The sequence below is a fragment of the Pelmatolapia mariae genome, linkage group LG2 (assembly GCF_036321145.2).
Source record: "Pelmatolapia mariae isolate MD_Pm_ZW linkage group LG2, Pm_UMD_F_2, whole genome shotgun sequence".
NCBI classification, from domain to species: Eukaryota; Metazoa; Chordata; class Actinopteri; order Cichliformes; family Cichlidae; genus Pelmatolapia; species Pelmatolapia mariae.
In genome coordinates this window covers 8,000,048-8,012,969 of record NC_086228.1, presented here as the reverse complement: position 1 = coordinate 8,012,969, position 12,922 = coordinate 8,000,048, and the positions used below count along the sequence as shown (strand labels likewise).

The window sequence follows — 12,922 nt, the reverse complement described above, 5'->3', positions numbered from 1 at the left end:
GAGGAAAGCGGGATGGAGGAGATAACTGTTCATGAGGTGAGAGAAAAACTGTGGTGCAGGAATTTTTAAATTGCTGAACTAAATAATTTTTTTTAAATTTTTTTTGCTTTTCATATATACACAGTTGAATCAACCTTGCTGTTTTTGTTATTAGGATGATTAAATAACCTCTTCCTTCTCCAGTCTCACTATAATGATGGTCTCCAGGACTCTCACCTTGATTGGGACTCGCGTGGGTCAGAGGACAGAGACGACACTGTGGTTCCTGCTCCTCCAAAAGTGCCACGTGCTCAGTATCATGAATCATAAGATAGTAATGCAATCCAAGCTAAGATGCAGTCACATAGAATTCAGAATGCTGAATATTAGCCTATAAATGACAGATAATGAAGATCATCTTGTGTTGATGTCTGTAAGCTGTAATGCTCAGAATTACTAGTGACCTAATGTGGTATTGAATTTTCAATATGGAAATAATTTATTAAGCTCCAAAAGTGCACAAATTGATTTTATTATTAGTGTTAATTTGCTTCACGACTGAACAGACAAGTCTCAGTTTCAGCCCCTGCAAAGCATTTGCCACTGAAGCTCTGCAGTGTACCTGCTCTGTGTCTTCCAGCCAGACACAAGCTCAGTAATTTCCTGCACTCCTTGTTTTTGCTGCATCCAAATGTGATATCTTGATTCACCCTTTAAACAACCTCTCCCCCCCCCACCCTGTCCCTTCTCCTTTCTCTCTTTCATTTGTTAGAAACACACAGCAGTGGCACAATAAAATCACCTGTCACCTCAGTGAAAATAAAGCGTGATGGCTGCTGGGCTGGGTGCCAATGCGTTTGTTATTGTTTTTCTTGTGATTCAGTGGCATTCAGACTCATGTGCACATATATTATATATATATTCAACAGATTTTTATTGGACACAATAGCTATGGATCTATGACATTTAAATGCATTTGGATTTGTCTTACCTAAACTTATGTGAACTTAGGAGGAATCCTACTAACGATACTGTTTTGGAATTATGCTTTCATTGCAAAATACGTCTTCACTGTAAATGTGGTTTTTCTGCTACTGCAGACAATTCCCAAGAAAGCTAAATCACAACCACATGACAATTATCTTGGTCTGGCATCACAGTCACACAACATTCCCTGCTGACTGGTTATCAGATGAACTGCACTTATATGTGGCGTCCTCACGATCTAGGCTGCATCCGTTAGCTGCATGTGAGTCTTTAAGTGACGAACCGATGGAGCAATGGAAGCAGAATGCGTAGAAAAAGGCTGAAAGGAGCAGGACAAAGACCATGCAAAAAATGACCACAATCAGGAGGGTGGATCCTTCTATGTGAAAGTGCCCACGTGGCAGAAGTGCTGTGGTGGTCAGGAGGCTGAAAGCTGTCGGGCTCGCGTCAAAACTGGGCTGGGGAGTGAGTGTTGGGAAGGGCGGCTTCATGGAAGACAGGTAGGTGTCTTCTGGCATGATGGATGTTCCCTCAGTGGGTTTTGGAAGATTTTGTTGTGGCCTTAAACAAACGAACAAACAAACCAACAAACCAACAAACAAACAACAAAAACAAAACATTCTAACCAGTGTGAAATTAATCCAAGTGGAGTTTAAAAGCAAGATAAGCATACAGTATGCAGTGATAAACCAACCTGTTAAAACAACAACATTTGGCAATAAAAACAGTTAATTTGAATCTCTATTAATGTAATGACATTTTGTAAATTGTTTACCTTTTCAAACATAAACATCAGCTTTCTGTTCTGTATTTTCAAACTAGCAGGTTAATGAACTTTCACTGAGACAGCCAAACACAGAAAAGGTCTTTTGGTTCCTACCTGCAGTGTGTAGTTGCAGTGTTGTGGTCCAGTCTCTGTGCAGGATCCAGGGTTTCTCTTTAGGTAAGGCGAGCTTTGGGGAAATGAAAGAAATGACGGAAGGGAGAGAGAGAGAGAGAAAGGGCTATACTGAGGAAGAGCGGTGGCTGCTTCTGGACCACGGATAACAGGGATGGTTGCTATGGCAACATCTGCCAAGGGGCCACTTGCATGGGAGTGACATCATGTCTCTTTAAGATTAAAACACGTTTTATTGTATAGAAATGAGGAGATTTTGACATTTTAAACGATTTTTTAAATGAATCCAGAGGTAAAGCCATTAAATTGCTGCCCAGTAACCTGAATGAAATACATAATTTATTTTGTATTTACAGAAAGCAATAAAAGCATATGCTCAATCACACCTGACCTTTCAAACGGCAAACAAAATTAGAGGAATTAGAGAGTGTCAGATCACTTATGTGCAAATAGAGGACTCCCCGTCTGCCACAAGAGTGATCCGACCCTCTAATGCTGCCACCTGTGGGCGAAATAAGCAGCACTGAAAAGTCCATTGCAAACCTCATTTCTCCACCAAAGACTGTACATGAAAAGAACTCAACGCCCTCCCAGCCCCTGCGCTGTCTGGTCCCTTTCAGACTGCCATAAGGTTCTTTAGTACAACTTGTAATTGGTCCCACACACCCCTGCTGTGCTCCCTCAAAAGACATTGAATCCTAAAAATGTTTTAAGGCTTGCTCCAGTATTAGTCACCATGGAGATGACTCACTTAATCAGCCAATATCTAGCGTTTTGTTAACACTTAAGTAAACAAACATACATTTAATTTTTCAGAACTACTCAAAAATGTCAGACTAAAAAAAACAAAACAAAAAAAAGGGCGGGGGGGATATTAATTTGCATAATTTAATGCAGAGCAGAACACACAGAGTAAAGCCTGCCAGCTGATGTGATTTTAGAGTGCTTTCAGATGGCTAATTGCAGCTCCAAACAATAGAAACAAAAGATCCATTAAATCCAACTGCAGCAAAAGCAGGGCCAAAATGGCTGAATAGAGGACTTAGCTTACACCAAGGTCAGCGTAAAGGACAAATATGTGGAGAATGACCACAGGGGTAACTGCTCGAGTACCAGGACAGATTAACTGATTTGGGAAGTACCCTTTTTTTACACATCTCAAGACAGAACTTGAATAGTAGATGAGACTATTTGCATTTCTGCTTGAACACCGTGCATTCACAGCTGGACGTGAGATGTGTCATATGACCAACCACCACCGTTAGAACAGCTAGACAGGTCGCACACTAATGCAAAAGTCCTGGAATTAACATAGAAAACATCTGAAGAAAAAGAATCCCTGCTGAAAATGTAGACAACCCCTCTCTGTGTAATTTCCTTCTCTCTGTTGTTCCGCTGTGCCTCGAAGATTTGATATCTTCTTCTGCCACGCAATGTGAGTGTGTAATTGTAAACCCTCTTCCCTCCAACTTCTCGCTTTTCAATGAGCCCCTCACTCACTGTACGGTGTAAGTGCTTGTCATCGTAGAGTGGAAATAAAAGCAAGATGACAGCTGAGCAGGGGCAGATCAGCTCGTTATTGTTCCTCTTGTCACTCAGGAGATGATTTACAGTCACATTTGTGTGTTTCTGTCACTGACAGCTATTATCTGACCCGTAAATGCGGCTGCCTTTATTGTCTGTGCATGCATGTATTCGTGCTTGGACAATCTGATTACTGATGGCTACATTTGATTTGAAAACAAGGAAACACAATGGCAGAAATGACTAACTGTTTTATTTGTTAAAAATCTCATGACACATACATTACACTCACACTGAGCTGGTGTTTGTGTAACTGACAGACCACTACATAACTACACACTCAGCTTTCCCTTCCCCCAAGACAGCACACAGTTTGAAGAGATGAGGATAAAAGAGGGAACAAAAATATATTTTTTAAGGACAGAAGAATGACCAATGTATGCCTAATTGACTTACTGGGGCTAAAATGTGTCTTTATATTGGCTAATTTTCATCTTCATAAAAATGTTACAAATTGTAAAAACAAACTTGTTTTTTAAATCTGTAAGGGGAGCTGAATCTCTAATAAGTGAAGTCTGGAGATATTACATGAAACATATATATTTTTAAAATTCCCTTATGTGATCGCTGCACTGTTTCACTCCGGTCGGTGTTGTTTGGGATGATGGTTCACTTCTTCTTATTCACAATGTTGTTACAAATCCAGTTCATCCCATCCTAATGGAGAAATGAAGACAAAAGAAAATGATCCAAACAATCCAAGCATGGAAAACAACACAAAACCATCAAATTAAACACGTTAAAGACTTCACTGAAAGAAACAGGGTCTCTGTTTCAATTGATTTTGGGCCCAGTGAATAAAGGAGGGACATGCAAAGCATTTGTTGCCAATTAGATTCCATCTGAGGGAGAAATCAATAAATCAAAGTCAGGTCTGACCTGAACTCCCTCGCCAGAAACGGCAGAGCAGGCCTGAATCTGCCACTCGCGGTCCCGGTATGTGTGCAGGTTGAGCCCCTCGGCGATCTCGCTGGCCGGTGATGCTGTGGCCAGATCCTGCTTATTGGCAAAGATGAGCAGCGGAACGCCTTTCAAATTCTCCTCGTCAATCAGCTCGGACAGCTCCTGCACATACACACATAGGTGCAACTTTTGATTCTATTTTGTGCACAATATGGTATCTGCTAGCATTAATACTGTTAGTAATAAGGCTGTTAGTAAAAGGGTTTAGACACTCACCAGCCCCGTCTCTTCAAAACGCTTCTTGTCCGCACTGTCAATAACATAAATCTAAAAGAAGAGACATGTTACAGTGTTATCATATCCAAATTTTCTGAAAATTTACATTTTATTATCTGCAAGAAATTATTGTTAAACAATACTAGAGAAGAATGTTGTCACATCATGTCCAAAACATCCTTAAAAAAGTGTTTAATCTCTGCTTATATGTGGGATAGTGTCCTGAGGGTTAAAAAGATATTAAAATAACATAAAACTTCTCTACTTTACTGTGTTATTGATTTAAAATGGCTTAAAGTGACCTACTCACCAACAAGTCTGTGTTTTCCAGATACTTTTTCCAGAAGGGCCTGATCTTTCTTTGTCCTCCTATGTCCCAAACGTTAAGTTTCATCCCATGGGAGGCAACACTCTTTATGTTGAAGCCCTGAAGAAAAAACACAGCGCTAGAGTCTTGCCCTGCCTTCAATTTAAAATCTGTTTCCACCTGGAAAGGTAATTCATGAAGTGTCACTGTACTTGATCAGTGGTTACACTCAGTTGTTTATAAGGATATGGTTGTTCTTCATAACACAACACCTCTGTTTCAGTTGGCAAAGTTGTATAACAACTTTATCCTGAGGGCCATCCGAGGAGCAAATCTGAGGATAAGACTCGAAGGATCAAGGTAAGTGTATGTGTTCATGTGTCACGTCTGATTTAGCTTTGTGTCGACTATTGCCATACTGGACTGCGTCCTCCCTCCCTTGTGTCTGATGAGCTTTCACACTTGCCCAGGACCGTACCTGGCAGTACATCAACTCAGTGTTGACTTGTCTCGGTAGAGTAATACAAGGTCATTAGATAACAACATTAGAGCTTAGATAAATACATCAGAGGGAGATAAGAGAAAAAAAAGAGAAAAGGAGAGAGAGAAGCAGTCATAACGCCAACCAGGATGTTCTCAGAAAATGTGTGGAGAGCATGCAAATCAACAAGGTCATGTCGGGCTACAGTTTATCTCGCGATGAAGGGTTATTTAACAGTGTAACAGCGTGATCTGACAAATCTGGTTAAAGCATGTGTGGTGTGAGGCCAATGATTTCGTTTTACTGTGTGGGTCAGGAAAACAAGGGTCATCTGAGTCTCATTACTTCGAATGTGCTCTGATTTAGCAGATTTTACAAGGTTAGACACGATCCTCTCACCTGTTATGATGCTTGGCTACAGTATCATGAAAATACAAACCATCTTCCAATGGTTTGTATTTTTAATTACATTTTAATTACATTTAATTACATTTATTACATTACATTTAGTATTCAGAAGAGCTTTAATGGTAAACTGCTTATTAACAAAGTATTAATGGAAAACTGCAGACGGACCTTTTTTCACTTGATATACATATAATAATGAGCATCGACTGTTTATGTTAAAATTGAATTGATTTAAACAAGAAAATGAAAACACAATGATCACCATGTGTTCTAATGTTATAGAGCGGATGCACACTGCTTTTTAAACACATAACTTCCTCTCACCTGCGTTGGCGTGATAGTGTTCACATCCTCAGAGGCGAGGCTTTTCAGCAGGGTGGTCTTGCCAGCGTTGTCCAATCCTAGAAGCACTATCCTGACCTCCTGCTCTGTGGATCCCTTCAGTTTCTCTATGACAGAGAGTAAGCCCTGTAGAGAGGCATGGGGGCAGGAGGGGCAGGCAGAGCAATAAGGCAAAGAAACTGTCAAGCATCGACTCCTTCAGAACTGAATAATAATTAAATTAAAGCATAAAGCCAGCCAACTTTGTATGTAAATGTGAGTAATTAATACAGTCACAGGCTCATGCAGGTTATTGAGAACTAAACACAATCTGAGAGTGCATCTTTAGCCTGGGCCAATGAACTGCTTTGTAATTTAAAAGAAAGTAATCCAGACCAAAGTCTAATGGCTTATTCCTTTTCTCCTTTTTTTTTTTTTTTTTTTTACGAAGTTTGTGAAAATTCGGCTCTGTAGTCTTTACATAATCCTTCTGAAAAACAGGAACCAAATGGCAGCCGTCACATTATTTTGTCCCAGCCCTAACCTTTGGAGGCAAACAGAAAATACATCTTTACTTTTTGTCTTGGGTGCATTGTTTCTCTCATAAAAAAAAACAACACTAATCACACTATTACTATCCAAAAAACAAAATTACATGAATAGACAAAAATAGCTTTAGCCTCTCAAAACAAAATCCCACTGACCTCTTTCTGATTTGAGGTCAAAGCTCCCCTCACAGAGGCCTACTTATTTTTGTTCCTCAGTTTTTGAAAAGACTGTATTGCTACCACAGACACCATGTGAGGATCACTGTGTTGCTATATTTAGAGAAGCACTGGTGTAGAAAAGAGCTCCATTCATATAGCTGTACATTGCTTAATGTGATTAGTCTGCAGGGTTGCACAACTGCAGACAGTGCAGCAAGGCTGCCATATTGTTGACTACAGGCACCATAGTTTTCAGCATTTAATTTGCATTTCTGGTTAACTGTACAATAAAGAGATTCCATTCAGGAGTAAAATCTTAGTTACTGTTCTGTATTAACACAAGGAGTTCAGATAATCCATCGTGTCTGTGAGCTACAAAGACACACAACACAACCTCAAAATACTTCATGTCTCATAGCCCACTGTTCAGGTCACAGCTCCTTGTAAAACCTCTTTTTATAAATGCAGACTCATAAGGTTAGCATTTGAGTTTGTAAGTCTTGATGCTCCAGATCAGGTCACCTACCTTTTGAGCTTCTCCCATGTTGGTGTGTTTCCTGTGGCGTGGCTGGAGGGCTACAGCTCCATTCTCCAGTGAAGCTCACACACAGGTGTGTTAGCTATCCAGTCACCCAGCTATCCAGGAAAGGGACCAGCAGCCTCTGTCTTTTCCCCTTCCTTCTCAGTAAACCTGGGTGAGTTACGTGATGCGTTTATGTGATAGTAATGTCTACCTGGACATGAACTGCTCCTCAATGTAACTGTAGAGTTACAAGAAGGAAGAGAGGCAGGGCGTATGGGACTGGGATTAAGAGGCCAGAATTAGCCCTAGGCATCCATGCAAAGGCAACCCCATCCCCCTCCTCCCCCTTCCTCTGTCCATCCCTCCGTCTCCACTTTGCAGTGGCTTTACCTGGATTATCCCTTAGCCACCTGTTATAGAAGGAAACTGAATAAACAGTCCTTCCTGACCCACTCATACATGCGGATAAATAAGTTTTTGCCATATGGCCGGGAGGGGAACCCCCCCCCCCCAAAAACACTGCTAATGCCAGGCACTCTGGCAGCATGAAGACCGAGCTTAACACATAAACTTCAAATAGTTGCATCATGCCATTGAATCGAGGCACCTAACGCTATTAATATGTTCATAAGTCAATCTTCAAATCCCACATACATCCCTCTCATGGATAGGAGTAGACAGCATTACACTCCCATATATCCATTACATGCAAGTCACTGTAAAGCTGAGCAGTGTGCGCCACTGTGAGTAGAGCATTCAGCAGGATTAGTGCGAGCATGCCAATCCTGTGTGTGGATTAAAACATTTCTAGGTTCTTTTTTTTTAAACTGAGCAAACTAACAGAAATGGAACGCTACATTGTGTAAAAGTGTGACTTTAACTGATTATACACGTACACATGCACTCAAAAACAGAGATTAAAGAGTATTTATTTAATTTGTGAGCATGTAAAAGTCTGAAATATCAAAAAGATAAATATATATTATGTTGCATGAGATCAGAATTTATTATATTAAAATATGACAGAATGTTTTCTTTTTAGGACTCTCTGGGTGTGATAGGATATGGCCCACCAGCAGCCTGTCCAGCCTGTCTCTGTCTCACCCTCTCCCTGTGTTTATCTGCAGAGAGAGAGCATTCAAATCAGTCAAAGGTGTAATTCTGAGTTCTGATGTGTAGATAGATTCAAGATCATCAACAATATTGTTCAAAATTGTAACTGAAGGCACCAGCCTGTTAGCTTAGCCTCGCACAATTACTTGTAATACGGTAAAAAACAGCCTGTTTTCACCCAGACATTCATAATAAGCATCAAAACTTGTTGTATTTTATTGATAGTTATCTCATGATAGTTAAGTTAGTTAAAACTAGAAAAAACTCTTTCTTTCTTTCTTTCTTTCTTTCTTTCTTTCTTTCTTTCTTTCTTTCTTTCTTTCTTATTGTTGTCTAATACCACAGATATCTTAAAATGAGCTCTTACCAGTGTCTCTTTTCAGCTTACACTTCATAATCAGTCCCATAATCAAAACAAGGGCCAAAGCTGCAACACCACAGATCACCAAGATGATCACAGTGTTGTCTGGACAATGACACACACATAGACAAATACACAGGAAGTGAAGACACATGGTATCAAGGGCTGTTGATAGCATGCTATTATGCATATGTCTAAAATCATAACATATAACAGAAGTATACAGATGGATGGACTTACTGGTTAAAGAAGGCTTGTATGGGTTAGAATCACAACAGTAACAGGAGCTGTTCACTGAGCAGATGTATTCCCCAACAGGTGAAAGCACATTTTTGATAAGAAGGGTCTTATTGTTTTCTCTTTGTTCTACAGCCCCATTTTTCTTCCACTGAAATGTCACATTTGAATTTCCACATTTTTCATTGCATGTTAGAGTGATGTCGTCACCTTCATTTGGGCTGGATGGCTCGCTGCTGATGGACACTTCATCTGATGGGCAGAGTAAACATGAAAAGCGAGGGAAGCAGCAATAAATAACGTTAGGTAATTAGAGTGTGCTCTGTGTTATAATCCATTGCTTCTGACAAAGGTATTATCAAATGTTACCTTCAGTGCATTGTCGAAATGCTGTTCCTAAAGAGAAAAAAACATGCGAAGAATGAATACTGTCACATTCAGCATTATTAAAAAATGAAATTTAAATGTAATCTGGTCAACTTTCTTTACTCTTAAAGATTTAATTTTAGAGATACACAATTATCAAAGAAAAAAAAAAGCTTATCAATATTTAATTTATATTTCATTTTAGTGTCAGACACAACCTTAGGCTATTATCACACCTCTCTACCAGTTGCAGTCTATTCAATCAATAGACTTCACAGGATTTATAAAAAACAAACAAACAAAACAAATACAAACAAAGTGAGGACTAACCATTGCACAAAGTGCTGTTTTCGCATAGCACAGAAGTATCTATGGGAAAAACAGATGAAAAAAAACAACGTCAGGAACATTTTTCCAATGCATCTCATTTTGCATTTTATTGGCAGGCAATGTTCAGGCACATTAGCTGCGACATGACATTTCCAGATGTACAATTTTCCTTTTCCCCCTTCTGCCATAGTTTACCCTGTGATGGTACATTTCAAAAACTCAACAGTAACACAGGCAGTCAGTACCAGCTACGATATCAGAATATAGAGCGAATTATTTAGAGCTAAACTGGCACATATACAAACAGAGAACAAGAAAATATAGACATATATACATAAATGTAGGTGAGTGCTTACCTGAGAGGAGATAACCAAGCATGAGATAAATGATAACCATTCTCTACTAGAACAGATTGGATTCACAACCGTTAAGAACAGTCTGAGAAATTAATGTCATTAATATCTAAAAAAAAAGAGCATATAGAAAAATAGGAAAAACAAGTTTCATAGCAATGAAATACTTTAAAACCTTTAGAAAAAGCATTAAATATATTTTTAAAGTTATACATATAATACCTAATACTCTTACCTGGATTGCCTCTGACACACAGACCAGAGTGATGACCCGCTCTGCTTTGCTTAACTGAATAGTCTTTGCATCAGAAGAGGCACGGCAAAACTGATTCTAAACACTGATAGCAATGCAAATAAATTCATCCCTGGAATATTATACCATGAACAAAGCAGCTGTTTGTTGTGAAGGTGGATGTGACGACAACGATGACGGTAAAGCCGCTGCTGCTGCTTTCATGTAACACTGAGTGACTTTTAGGTCAAAATGATGAGATTTCTACAGCTGTGATCAAAACACCCAAACATGACAACACAAGGACACATGCTGAGAGATGGAGCTGTGCTCCAATATAGCCTGTTATCAGGGAAACATTGGTTTACTTAGGCAAACTACCCTCTGCCTCTGTGCACACAGTTTATTATGACACATACTAAGATGAACTTTTCTAAGAATTTGGAAGAATAAGTCCAAAATGACTTAGTTTAAAAGGCACCTCATAAATACATTACTGCCTTTTACTGAAATCATGCATTACTTTAAACAGTGACTTATTCAAACAGTGGCCACTAGAGAGTGCTGCTGATCACAAAATCGTATTATTTTTTTTCTGAAGGGCTCCCGTGCAGCTAAATGGTCGACCAGTGCCAAAACATGTTACACACTGCTAAAGCTAAATGCTTTACAGCACATTCAGAGACTGAATTGAATAAAACCTCTGTTTTGGAAAATGCATGTATACAAACCCACACACACACACACGCTGGACATGCAAACTCCACACAGAAATAGAATGACTGGCTTTGCATTCAAATTCTCTCTGGGTCATCTTAACCAAAGTGACCAGATGGTAAATAAGATGAATATGGTTGAGTAATGTGGCCCGTTGCTGTTTACATTCAATTTGTTTAGTCAGCTTAACGTTAACCAAAAATGTCCCTTACTGTGGCCAGTCTCGATAGATACCTAAACTCATCAAACACAACAATAGAAAACAACAGTTCATGGAATGATGACACAAGGCTGCAATTTTGCTATTCCATTTGCCGTCAAGCTCTTTATAGTTACTGACAAGAAATAACAATGAAACGGATTAAGCCACACTCTAATTTTCTTGGCCTTGTACCAAACGATTAAAGAGAAAACTGACTTGTTAAAAGGAAGCGATGTAGGAGAATGTGAGCAAACTGGTATTTTCCCAGATGTGCTCAGGCTGCTATTTGTGCAAAGGGAGTCCATTCTACATGGACCTCAACAACCTTTCAAATTAAACAGCTTTGGAAATAGTTTTAAATGAATTTATAACTGTTTTTGAGGCAAATATCAGCCTGCAATCTGTGCTCATTAAAGCACTTAAGCAGCTCTAGTTGAAGTCATAACTTTCTGTTTTTGAGTGTAAATTCAGGAAGCGTTACCAGGGCTCTGGAGTGCGACCAATTTAGTCGACCAACTGTTCGGGTAACAAAAAAAAAAAAAAATAAAAAAAATAAATAAAAATATATATATATATATATATGTATATATATATATATATATATATATATATATATATATATATATATATATATATATATATATATCTGCAACTCTCCGTGTGGTCAACAACAGACACACATTATGCCCCTATCGTAGACTAAACCAATCAGATAGTCAGGGGCGGGACTTCTCTGATTGGCCGTGGTCCAGTTGAAAGTGCAGTTGGAAGAGGGAGGTGAGTAGCTTGAATAAAGCATTATCGATTCATTAAATACTGAATTGACTTTTAAATATAACTGTGTTTTGCCAGAAACGCCAGATTCTCAGATTAAAGCTCACAAAACTATTTCAACAACCACCAAACAGCAAATGAGAGCAGGTACACGGACTCCACACAAAGACGTAAACACAGCGCGGACCCGACGCATCAGAATCAGCTTTGTCTTTCTCGGCTTTCTCACCCGACTGCCCGTAGACGGACACGCTGTCGGAGTTCACCGATTCTGATGCGTCGGGTCCGCACTGTGTTTACGTCTTTTTGCGCTGATTCTGAGCTGCAGGTTTTGTCTCTCTCCAACCAAAATTTGCCGAGCCAGCAGCAAAAGAAGCAGCAAACTACACTTCACATTTGATCAATATCGTCATGAATTCCCTCTGACTTTTGCTGTTTTGCTTCCACCACGATAAAAATCACACTTCATGCACAGCTCTCTCTCTCTCTGTGTACTTCAAGAACAGTTTCCCATCCCAAATCTCTGTTTTCTGCATTATTGATTCGCTTATTACCCACCAGTCTACCGTTGTTTACAGCGCTGTCGGCCGCTGTCTTTTTCTTTTCTTTTTCTTTTTTTCACTCTGCTGTTCAATACTGAAGAAATTTAAACTTTTTAAAATTGTGCAAAATTGCAGAATATTGCAGAATATTTTTAAGGTTATCTGCTATAAAAAGCCAGGCCAGGAAAATCTCCTTCATGTTTTTCTGTGTTTTATTCTCAGTTACTTTCACACAAAGGCATCTGCTGTGATGTTCACAATTCTGATGAAGTCTCACATGTATCAGTACTGATAAATGATCAGAATTATAATATTTCTGAC

At 39.2% G+C, this 12,922-nt stretch overlaps 1 protein-coding gene across 1 annotated transcript; it reads right to left on the bottom strand.

Annotated features, from left to right (window-relative positions):
• Positions 1 to 3,624: 3,624 nt before the first annotated feature.
• Positions 3,625 to 7,636, bottom strand: arl3l1 (ADP ribosylation factor like GTPase 3, like 1). Its single transcript, XM_063492442.1, has 6 exons — positions 7,378 to 7,636; positions 6,148 to 6,291; positions 4,938 to 5,054; positions 4,628 to 4,678; positions 4,328 to 4,513; positions 3,625 to 4,105 (listed from the first exon to the last, which is right to left on the bottom strand). The coding sequence occupies exons 1-6, from the start codon at positions 7,393 to 7,395 to the stop codon at positions 4,058 to 4,060; spliced, it is 564 nt and encodes a 187-aa protein (XP_063348512.1). The 5' UTR covers positions 7,396 to 7,636; the 3' UTR covers positions 3,625 to 4,057.
• Between the last annotated feature and the right edge of the window lie 5,286 nt (positions 7,637 to 12,922).